Source organism: Enhydra lutris, unplaced genomic scaffold, assembly GCF_002288905.1.
Source record: "Enhydra lutris kenyoni isolate GAN:26980312 unplaced genomic scaffold, ASM228890v2 scaffoldscaffold64, whole genome shotgun sequence".
NCBI classification, from domain to species: Eukaryota; Metazoa; Chordata; class Mammalia; order Carnivora; family Mustelidae; genus Enhydra; species Enhydra lutris.
In genome coordinates, this window is record NW_019154148.1 from 4242522 (window position 1) to 4254818 (window position 12297).

Sequence of the window (12297 nt, forward strand, 5' to 3'; positions counted from 1 at the left end):
GCCTGCTTCCTCCTCCCTCTCTCTCTCTCTGCTTGCCTTTCTGCCTACTTGTGATTTCTGTCAAATAAATAAAATCTTAAAAAAAAAAAAAGAGTTAAGATTTAAACTTTTTTAATGTTTAAGAAATGCTCAAAGAATCCATAAAAGAAGGACATAAATAGTCCACCAACTAATTAGCTCCCTGAATACTATCAGAATTAGTGGCTTAAACCCTGCCTTCTCTTTGGAGAGTCCCATAAAGACTTGTTTCCATAAACTTCAGAGACAGATTTTCCAGCTGTTACCTATTTCTTTTTTTGCACCTGCCATTCAGTGTATCAAACCATGTTCATTTCTGGAGTGAAACTTCAGACTCATTCCAGAGTAAGGACGTGCATTACTGAATTTGTTTCCTTCTTCTCCCTGTTCTTCTTTTTTTCTTTTTTTTAAAGACTGACTTTTGAACAGGACATAGAACGTGGCAGCACAGAGGGCCTGGGAGACTGTCACAGTAAGTACTGCTTTTTATCCATGCTCATCTCTGTGCAAAGATCCTTTGCTCGGATGGCCCAGAAACACGACCACATATGTGGGGCTGGGTGTGGATGGCCCCAAACCAGGCAGAAGTAAAAGGAATCATCTTCTAAATATCAGAGAGAGAAAACAGTGTGTTGGAAAGCCAGTGTGTCAGTGCTGCTGCTGTCAAATGCCAGCGCCTGTTTCCTTGTTATAACACTGTGGAACCAATTCATTCCAGAGGATATTAATTATAGCCGACCAGTAAGTCAAATCAGCATTTCCATTAAAAAACTGGTTTTGTTCTTTTAAAAAATGTCTTATTACACCATAATTTTTAGCCAAATAATAAAAAGACTGATCGCTGTACTCTAGCTTTTTAATTGAATGGGAGTGTTGTGTTCTTGAACATATCGCCTAATAAAAAAACTTTTTTTATTGATGTCTGTTACCACTCACAGTAGAAAAAGATTTCAGAAAGAACCCACTAAGTGCAAGATGACTCAAAATAACCTTTTTTCATAGGAATTAATCTATTATGCTTACCTCGGAGATCATCTCAAAAGTTATTAAGTTGTAACACTTTAGCTGGAACTTTCATTGAAAAGATCCTGGTCAAAAGCCTGCCCAGTTGTCCTATGACCTGATTAACGTGGGTATTCTCCTGAAAAGAATGCTGATTTAAAGAACAATGCCACTTTCTTGGAAAATAGTTAGTTTACAGTGTTTTACATGTTATAGATGATGAATTCCAGAAAGCTTATTCATTCAAAATGGCACCCAAAAATAGCTCCTGAGGGAATTAAACTCCCGAGAGAATTAAATTCCTGAGGGAATTAAAATCAGGTATACTCTGATACCTGATTCCATAATGAAAATCACGGATCCAACCCTCAATCCCTGGGGCATGAGCACTGAACTCGCAGACTCTGAGGTACCACTCAAATTTCTACCTTACCTTTTTTTGGAGATCAAAAATAATCCAATAAAGAGGACTACAGGCAGCCTTATCTCCCAAATTCTTTGCTGTATAATTTCATTTGCAAATATTACATATTGGCCAAAGCTTCTTATTAGGTCTTCAAACACAAAACTTAGGGAAAGAAATCTACCTAGGAGACAGTGTCCTCACCAAAACATTACTTGTGCGCCGTGAAACGGCTTGATGTTTGATCAGTGGATCTTAAATCATGTTAATCGTGTTGGAGCCTTACGGCTCCATTTTCAGGGAAACAAGTTCTGGTTTGTGTGTGCGTCTGTGTGAGCAAACCTAATTAGCTGACTTCAGTGAATAATTTTCTTCCTATTTTTATGATCTGGTGGTATGGGCATCTGTAGAAAACAGGAGTGTCGACTGGGACCAAATGACTGAATGGATGAAAGCTGTGAAAATGGCTGTTACCATCTCTGTCACGTGTCCACATGACCTGTGTGTTCTGGGGCAAAGGAACCAAAGGAAACCTCTGTATCTAACGCAGGGGAGCCCTTCAGGTCCCCAGCCCGTGATTTACTCTTCAATCTCTGTGTTATGGTGTGCTCCCTAACCGTGAACTCCAGTCCCAGCAAGGCACTCGGGGGGCCCCACTCAGGGCAGGAAGTACAGCGCTCCTACCACCCCCCCCGCTGCCTTTCCTGGTGGCTTCTCTGCTCTCTGCTCCTGGGGCATGACCTACTTCTGTTACAGACCTGTTCACATACAGGCATTCAGGGTTTAGATAACTGGTGCACAGTGACTCCTAACAGGATTTTAAGAGGAAATGAGGAAATCCTGAAGTCAGTGTCAGAGGCTGAACTCAGAGCAAGCTGAATGAACCAGCAATGTGACTCAGACACACAGCGTGCACACACCCGTGTGGCTAAGACGATGACACGAGGGAGAACATAAACACAAGAGCGTTTCTACTAAGTGTGGTCCAGGTGTCACTTCTTTTGCCCACATACACGTCCCTCTCTATAGAGTAAGGCCTCAAATCCCAGAATCACATACACTCACAGTTCCCATTCCATCTACTAACTCTTGCATTTGAGTCTTGACAACAAAGGGCAGTGACTTTGAGGAAACTCACTTGGGGAGAAACGGGAATGTGTGAAATTGGACCCGATATAAAGCGTCTTGTATTACACGCAGAAATTAAAAAGCACTTAGTACTGGGGACCATTTGTAAGCATAATTCTCTATTAGCTCATTCCTGCTTATTATGTAAGTCACACTAAGCAGAGTGTTAAACATTAAGTAACCTTCTCCTCCCTTTTGTCTTCCAGATTCCTTCGTGGCCCTGAATGGTAAGAAAGATATTACTCATAATTTAATATCGATGGAAATCTATATGGGAAATCCTGTTTCACTAATCCTCTTGAGTATTTTCAAATCTTGGGTTTCTTTTTTAATTAATTTTTTTATCCTCATTATTTTTTTATAGACATTTCAACTCCTCTTCCAGATCATGAAATGTCTTACAACACAATATATGGTCAGTTTACGGATTTTTTTTTTTTTTTTTTTGGTAATTCCAAGCCACTTATCCTGTCATAGCTTATAGTTTTCATCCCTAAATATCATGGACCAGATTCTTCGTTACTTCAGGGCCCCAATTCACTAAAATTATTTCTCCATCTCATGATGCTTCAAAAATCACTGCCTGTGAGAGACAATTGACATATGAGACTGGCTCCTACCTTTTTAATCCACAGAACATGAAATTCGCCAACCTCAGGGAATTCGGTGAATATATTTAATGAGTTCTTGAGGGAGAAGAAATTGCTTTTGGATATAAGTATACCAAGATAAAAGAACAGTGCGTGTAAGTAATAGGCCATAGCTCTCAACTGGCAGAGTACCATTCCCGAAAATGCTGACTTTCAGGGCGCTGCCCTCTGCAGGGGGAAGAAAATCTGTACATCACGCAGAGACCAGTTCTTAGGAGGCAAACCTTTCCAATATCACATGAAAATTAGCCATCGAAATTTAAGTTCCCAAAGAGTATGAGCATTTAGACGTATTTTCAGTGAGAGTTCTTCCAAATGTATACAAGGAAGACTGACGCAGGGGAAACGATGTGCAAACAGGATTTACCCCATTGTTCCTGCTCTGAAATACACAGACACTACATTAAACAAAGCCATAAAGTCCATAAACAGAATATTCCGAGCCCTTTATAAGAAAAACTGAAATGGAACTGAAGTGTTCCACTGCTGTTTCTCAGAGTTCCCCCAAACGTTTATAGGATAAACTATTCATGTGTTTTTTAAATATGGAAAACACATGTGATGGAAGACTGAAGCTTTGCATGATAACGGGGACAAAGAGTTTCACTGGTGCACAAGCGCTGTAGAGCTTTCGTGTTAAAAATGTGTTAACAGTAACAATTCCAGGACAGCCTTTAAATGTAGAGGCAGGGAATAAAGGAAGGGGGGAAAAGGAAAGAAAAGTAAGGCAGGTTTAGGATTCAGAGAAATAGTTCAAGATGGCTACAAATGTGTTTAACAGCTCTATGTAATAAACTTTTACTCCCTGTGTCTAATTAGCATAAATAAAAAGCCTCTTTGGAAGGCCTAAAGCCTGTGCACTCCTAAGTGAGCTGTGCTAATATGGGAAACAATGCCTGGTTCCCCTGTGAAGGGGGGCCACGAGAGCAGATGAGCCTAGAGAATTCATCCACCTTTAGTCGTATCTGCCAGAACGCTGAACACTGAACACCAACAATGAACAAAAATTTCTCAGGAAGCAGATGTCGTCTAGCTTAGCTCACCTTCAGAAGGAGAACCCACTGAGCATCTGCTCTCCTCCACTATCATGCTTTGCAATCATCTCCTAGAATTGAATAATCTTTACCAGGTACTGAGGAATTCAGGTCTTAAATCTAATTGAACCAGCAACCTCCCCAGCATTCATCAATTGGACGGAGACCACTTTTAACTCCCAGGTAATTTCTCACACAGAAAGAGTAATTAGACGATGGGACACTTTCTATGAACAAAAAGTCACCCTTCCAAGCTGTGGATCTCTAGTTCCTTTACAAAGGGAAAGGAACATTTTAATTCCTCCATATTAACATCTTAAGGGATGATGCCTGTTCACCCTCAGCTCTTGATCAGTGGCTTCTGTAATGAAACTAAAGAAGAGTTGGAATTTTCCTTTCAACTAATGATCCTGTCCATTTTAAGCCTCATCTGTCCAGCGTCAAGTGGCTAGATAACTGACTGACCACCAAAATAAGAACTGGTCCAGAGAGTACTTACAAAAACACAGGAGACCTTCTTTTCACAAACTATTCCAAGAGATGCTTGTTTTGGAGTTAAAAAAGCTAGAACAGATTTAATTAATTCACTCAAACATGTGTTGAATGCCCACCATGGTGTCAGGCGCTGGACTAGGCACTGTATTTCTACCATCAAAGACCAAATTGCTATTTGTATGAGCATGGACACAGACTAAGAAGCCAACCACAAAGTCTAAAATGCACCCACTGTTTCTAGCTGTGTCCTTTGCACACCCCCCCTAAAATGTTCAGTGGCTGAGCTGAGGCTCATAGAGCCATGAGAACTGCCTGACTCACAAAAAGGAATCATTGCGATAAGTCTTGCAATCTCTCTGCTTGGCAAAAATTCTGTGCAACAGCAGTCACACTGCAAGAACCTCTTTTTAGTGAATTGGACCCTGTTTTCCTTCTCTCTCCCTTTCTTGTATTGATTTAGTATCTCTTGTTTTGTGTCTAATTGGCTACAGTCATTGTTAATAGATAACAGTGGTTTGAAGGGTCTCTAACCTCTGGAGTCACAAAAACTTGTAGATATAGAGAAACAATATGATGCATATTAAAATTAACTCCTAAAATCTATTCCTTTGCATATGATAATAATAATATATCAGGGGCGCCTGGCCAGCTCAGTCAGTGGAGTATGCAACTCTTAATCTCAGGGCCGTGAGTTCAAGTCCCACGTTGGATGGAGAGATTACTTAAAAAAAAAAAAAAAAAAAAAGGATCTTAAGCTCCACTGATTAAAATATGACCCTTCTTAATGGGTTAACAAGACAAAACCATAGGCTCCAAATCTACTGACCTGTAACACCGTATCTACAAATAAATGCCTATTTGCGTAGCATTATTTTGGTTACAGAGTCTCTTAGGGAATATACAAAAATGATACAGCCTGTAGAATCAGATTTTAAGAAAGAATGTAAGTGATTTCCTTTTAACATTTTAAGCTTGGAGAAGTAGTAATAACACACCTCTCTGATTTCAAACGAAGGACTGCTGTTTAACTGTGCTCTTACAAGGCGGTTCTAAAATTTTTGAGAATCAGGCATTGCTTTCTCCAACTGTCTGGCTCACTAGTGACACGTGTTGCCTATCTCAAGCCTAAGTTTAAAAGAATACAAACCTCAGGCTGCTCAATTTTTTTCTTTAATCTTGAGTACATCAGATGCACGGTTTCTCTAGATTTACATATAGAAAATGGGGATGCGGTGGGTATTAGACTAACACTTCAGCAATAGGAAGGAGCTGATTTCTCACATTTGTTTAAAGCATTTTTCTACCTAACTACCATCTGGTCCACATTAATTTCCTCTCATAGCCATAGCTTTCCATTACCAATGAGTTTTCCATGTATCTGCAGCATATGGTCCAGGAAATCTTTCAACGGAGAATGTGTCCCTTAGGCATATATTTCCCCTAGATTACCGTATTAAGAAATGTTCTCCCTAAACCATACTTATGGCATTACCATAAAATTGCCCTTGAACACAGTTAAATTGAAAGTACTCAAAATGCATATCAATTCAGGTAAAAGAAATTCTTGCTACTTGGAGAAAAGGGTTTTGTCCCCCCCCATACCCCCCCATTCTAACTCCCTACAAAGCGATTTCTAATGGTTTGCCTAGGCTGGGTGCTGAATTCTCTCTTGGGATGACCACGTGTCGCCTAAGAGCGGTGTAGAATTCAGGAGTAGAAAACAAGAGGCTCTGTTTCAGACCGCAATATAAGCAAAAAAGAAGTCAGAAAATCTGCATTTACAAGTTTGGCTTAATTTCACTACTCCTGTCGTCTTATCGGTATTAAGAGATGCGCTGTGAAACCCAGAAATAAAAAAAGAGAAAGTCTAGAGGCAAGCATCCTTGAGTTGCAAATGAACATGTTCCTAACAGCTGGATAGAAACCAGACTATGTGCACCAAAGCCAGGGTTGGAAGCTGCGTGGAGGCGGACAAAATTTACGCAGGAAGAGGTTTCTTAAATGTTGCGCACGTGCTGTGGTGGCATTTGAGAGCGGCGTTTCCGCAGAAATCAGTAGAGTGTGGGCGGGCCACTTGGCTTCTTTGCTTTTCCCTCAGTCTTTTTTACGTACATTGTCTGTTACGGGCAGTACTGGAGTCTCCTGGGAACCCAACTTACTATAATGAGTGTCACAAAGACGAGTGCGGCGCACTGATCACTGTCATCTTCCTTCCTGGTCACCAGTATTTTATTTGTCACATACGTGGTGATCACAGCCCAAGGCGGGAGCCACCTGTGACTCTCCTCCTTTCTGCCAGAGCCACTGACTCCACATTCACAGTGTTTGCCTCGATGGTCTTTCAAACACCATGCAAGAGGAGGCTGCCATAGCGAAGATGGTTTAATGAGCCAAAGACTCGAGTCGAAAATCATGGAGAGGTTAAAATTTATTTCTCCCAGAGAGAACAGGTAGTGGGGCTTCCTTTAAATCACTGTGGCAGTTTACATCAAAGCACCTGGTGCAACCTGTATTTAACCTTGTGGGATGGTGGCAGGAAAGCTTAGGAATGTGTTCACAGAAGTATCCAGAGTTTCTGCCCTAACTCCCAACCTGGCCATGCTTTTCCTAACATCATCCTCTGGTAGCCTCTGGATGTCAAAAAACTGTCCCCTTCTAATCTAAAGCATGTCAGTCAGTGCGGCCTCAAGAACGACCTCTCCCAAGCCAAAGTCAGGAGGCCATGCAGCTGACTTTGCTGGAACAAGACACAGAAGGCAGAGCCATGGCAACACAGGGCAGCAGAGGATATCACTCCAAGGAAGCGGTGGTGAGAGCAGGTCCCTTTAGAAAGCCATCACTTCCCTTAGAAATGGGGAACCCGTGAAGCTGAGTTGAAGCTGAACGCAAGACACACCCTCCAGGAGAGAGGCTAGGGGAGAAGGGCTTGGGACCAAAGAGTTGTTCCTAACAGGCGAGAGGCTCCTCTACTACCATCCACCCACCCCATTAGTCACAGAGGGTGTCCCCCAGAGTGGACACATACTGCCTTTAGTGGTGCTACACGAATATCAGAGAAGGCCACCGGTCCTTCTTGAGCACGTGCTGTGTGTCAGACACTGCTGGGTACTTTCCCCACGATGTCACCTTATCCTCCCCGTGTGAGGAGGATAAGGTGTCATCATCCCCATTTTGTGCACAAGGAAAATCAAGGCCCAGAGAGATTAAGTGAATCTCCCAGGCTCACCGAGCAAGCAGCAGAGATGGGCTGTGGCCCTTCACCCTCCACCTGCAGGGAGTATTCTGCAGAACCCCAACCCCAAGCCTGTTACCTGGAGGGCAACCTCCTTTCAGTCCTCCAGCCAGCCTGGGGAGCCCCTCCTGGCCTCTGAGCAAAGGGAATGTGGGGGTGTCCAGCGATGTTCTCCCTAACTGTATTTGTGATGAAAACAGGGCACTCCAGTTCCCTCTTGCCCAGCACCACCACGTCAGACACGGCGGCTCAAGAGGGGTATGAGTCTAGGGCGGGAATGCTGGACTGGAAGGACCTGCTCCATTCACCCGACAGCACAGACTCTTTGGGGGCGGTGTCTTCCCGTAATCACCAAGACAAGAAGGGTAAGGCCTTGGAAATGACTCTTCCTCTGGGGGGAGAGGGAGGGAAAAGTGAGGAGGACTGTGTAACTGCTTCCAGCTGAACCGTGCAGTGTTGAAGGAACCTCCAACACACTCTGATTGAAAGCTTCTCAAAAAAAAAAAAAAAGACTGCAATCCAGTCCTCTGTGCTCGGCTTGATCCCAAATTATTCCGCGATCAAGGAGAAACCACACAAAACAAATAACACATCCTCTAAGCTCCCTCCACCCAAAAGAGGTGCAGTTTGGCCCAAAGCAGACCCCTCTCCACTCCTCTGAGCTCATTCTGGGATTCTAGGTCCTCTTCCCCCATTCCGTTAACGGGACGGACGGCAGAGCCGGCCTCGGCATGTGCATGCAATCCAAGCAAAGTCCCGTTTCCTGCGTGAATGGGGAAACAGTGGGCCAGAGTGTCCTCTGGCCGGTAGCGTCCCTCACTCACGCGTGGTGCTGAATTTGAATGGAGCCGTGATCCCGCAATGTACTGTAACTGCCCTTTGAGGACAACGGCTGAGACAAAAATATGTCATTTAATCAAGCAGAATTGCTATGCATTTAAAACGGAAAGGAAGCTGAGCTCAATGAAAGGGACTCTACTGTGAACTGTCCTAAATTCTCCCCTGCTTTCTTTGCTCAACGAGAGACAGGAAATGTCCTCTCTTTTCTCGCCGGTGGCTGCTTCTGGTAACACATCCTACTTTAGTTGCAGCTGCAATCGAAGAGGCCTTTACTTGTCCAGAAAACAGTCTTGTAAATCAGAGCCTGAAAAGCCCAGTTATGTCGCGAGCTGCTTCCCTTCATTCAGAATTGTTCACTTCTATATGTTTTCAAGAGTTTCATCCAAGCGGGGGTTGGAGTCTCGAGGGCAGACCAGCCACCGTGACCCTTGGAAGCCAGTCTCTGTCATGTCCCGCGTCCCCCCTCCCGGGGTTCTCTATGTACATATTTCCATCTTTACTTCAAGAGGCCGTTTGCCAGGCTGACCCATGCGCTGGACTCTCGCCCGCTTTTTTGCAACTCACCTCCGCTGCTGCGTGGGCCAAGCTGCCGTGCGCAGGTGCGGCCCTTGTAACTTGTTCCAGAGCATGCCCCCTCCAAAGTCCATTTTCTTATTCCTCTAGAACTTCTGATTCATATTCCCTGCCCCAAATCTTAAGAAGAGTGGCTTCTGCCTCAGCAGCCTCCTGAAACTGGAGGCATCCCCGCTCTTCCCGTTCCGAGAACACGCCAGGCTCACGGGTGGCGGGGCAGAACCATCACGGCGGGCCACAAGCCTACCATGTGCCATTATTTGTCATGTGTGGCTCCAGACCACAGATGTGTTGGTCTTGGCCGAGTTCTCCAGAAGAGACAGCTCCATGAACTCCCTGGGTGTTTGCCCACTGTGACTTTCTGAAAAACCAAACAGCCATCCCCGTAAAGCATTCAATATGTCAACCAAATAGCTGGCTGTTGGTTCCAATCATTTCCTCTTCGCCTCACCAAGACGGGTGGCGTGAATCTTCCCCAGTCGTTAACTCCCCAAGGGATGGAGGTTATCAAAGAGTCCAATTAACACTTTGACAGATCATTTTAAAATTCGGCATTGTTCATTCTCTAGGGTCTTATTATGAATATTGACAAAGCTGGAAGCAGTCTACAAATTGTCAAACAATGGTGGCAGAGGGGACTGCATGGGTGTGTAACATGATCACTGTTCTTGTGCTGTTAACTCCTTGCCTTGCCCTGTCAAATTCAAGTTTGGTTTCTGACAATTGATTACGGTTTGACGGGGCAATGACAATGGGTTGTTACGCAGAAAAATTTTTCTGAAACAAAATTGTAGCTTAATGTTCCTTTTGCCATGATTTTTATGATTTCAATTTCCATTTTGCTCTGAATTGTTTTTCTGTTTAATGTTCATGATTTATTTTCAACTTCTGTTCTGTTTTGCTAAGCACTGTGTGGTATGACTTGGTGATGGCGTTATTCCGTTGGAAAAGTCTTGTTTCTTTTCTGACTCATGATGACGTCCCTTAACTTGGCCCAATCCGTGATCTCCTCGCTTCTTTTCATTTCCTGATGTGGGTGCCTTAAAGATGTCACATCCGTGTGTGCAAGCATCTCCCGGGATGCGAGAGTTTCATGGGTTTTGGCGAGGGCCTCTGGTGGGTGCTCTTTTCACTGGGTCAGTTGTCTCATGGGAATGTGACATTTGTGTGCCCCAGCTTTAGGAGCTAAATATACTCTGGAATTGTTTCTAAAACATCACACATTTCCCCGCTAAGCAGAAAATGTGTCCCGCTCACCAGCTTACTGAGGAGGAGTCAAGTGCCCCATGCCTTGTTTTTTCATTCTGGCTGCTAAGTAAGAGGCCAGCAAGCCCAGGAGCCTGCAGCTCTGCCCTGCAGATCTGCTGACCACCGCTGAGCCGGCCCCACTCTATGTCCCACGTCATCCTCCAAACAATCCTGCATTTCCAGAGTATGTTTGCTTGTCTTTTTCTTTCTTTTCCTTGCTGTTGTCTTTCGTCTTGACTTAATCCTGTGCGTTCCTCATATTCTGTCAAAGCACCAATCCTCACCTTGCGATCTAACCCCTTCTGCTACCATTGTTCTCAGCCTCCCCCTTTCCAAATAATAGACCCAAGCCCTCTGCCCTTCTGTGGAATGTTCCAAGGCTCTTTCCTTCTACACCGTGAGTAGCCTTCTGACACTGTACGTGTACAGAGACAGCCATACTAAGAGGCCTGTAAGGCTCGCAGAAGCATTATCACCGAAAATGAAGTAATTTTCTCTCTCAGTAACTGGCCTTGCCCTTCATTACCCTACTGGCCTTGTCTAATGTCTCTTGTCCTTGCTGCTTTTCTTTAAAATTGCCTGATACCTTTCAAGCCCTAGATTCATTAGTAAAAACACAGCCAACTGCTCTGTTTTATCTCTGGGTCCCTAGATGTCTGGAGCCTCTAGAGCCAGCCCTTTAATCACCAAGTTGAGAAATTGGATGCAGCCCTGGCTACTTCTTTCTTGGTTTTGCCACATTTAAAAATATATATTATTTATTCATCCTATAACTATTGAGGTGGTAATGAGTAGTTACAAAGGGGCTCTAATTACATATGAATAAGAAAGAAAATCCAGTTTATTTTTAGATCTGGCTCATCTCCCCACCCCCACCCCCTTCCCACAGCCAAAGAAATAAGAGGTTTCTTTTTTAGGTTAAGCAATACTGAAAATTAATAGCCACTCTGTGCTTCTTGTTTCTGACCAAAAGTAATAATACCATAAAAACTGATTTCCAAGAAGACTGAGAGATATGTGAGGAAATTGGCCATGATCTGCCAAGGAGCCGTGTAGCATAAATATAAAATGTAAATGCTGACCACTGCTGTTAGGACACAATACATCAGAGCAGGAGAAAATCCCCTACTTCAGACTGAGTTCTTGTGAGCTGTCAGAAAACAGATAAAATAGTCAATATATACAAAGATGTTCCCATTTGATTGGAAATGTCAGCACTGTAGAATGCTTATATATTTTGGAAAAATCTCTAAAGTGAGATACTATCAATTACATTTAGTCAAGAGGATATATACTCGCTGCACACAAGAAAGAGATGTGGAAACCGAATTTAAATTAGAGATCAGATGAATAATTTAAACTAAAACATACAGTAAATGTTGAATATATTTTAATCAATGTACAAGCCATTTGTGTAAGCAATTCCTACTTCAGGAAATAACATTGCAGCAAGATTCATAAGGTCTGTCAAGTGTGGTGATGAGTATGCTGTCCATACTTCATCAACAATCCTGAACAGAATTTTCTAGATGATAGAGTTCATCAACGGTTCCTCCAACACCATGTGGCCTCCAGCAGCAGGGCCTCCCAGTGGGACAGGCAGCTCCTTATAGGACAGGATTTAGGTTGCTGGGGACATCACAGCCTTCAAGAATACTGAATCCTGTGTGGGAA

General features: G+C 43.5%; 1 protein-coding gene across 2 annotated transcripts in view; it reads left to right on the forward strand.

Annotated features, from left to right (window-relative positions):
* Nucleotides 1–12297, forward strand: part of LOC111158918 (semaphorin 6A) — a 126138-nt gene that overhangs the window by 95031 nt on the left and 18810 nt on the right. Inside the window, exons 16-18 of one of the 2 annotated variants that reach the window (XM_022521248.1) lie at nucleotides 432–490; nucleotides 2758–2778; nucleotides 8163–8327. In XM_022521248.1, coding sequence (XP_022376956.1) covers nucleotides 432–490; nucleotides 2758–2778; nucleotides 8163–8327 — 245 coding nt within the window. The remainder of the gene's footprint in view (nucleotides 1–431; nucleotides 491–2757; nucleotides 2779–8162; nucleotides 8328–12297) is intronic. The other variant, XM_022521249.1, reaches the window with a different exon arrangement.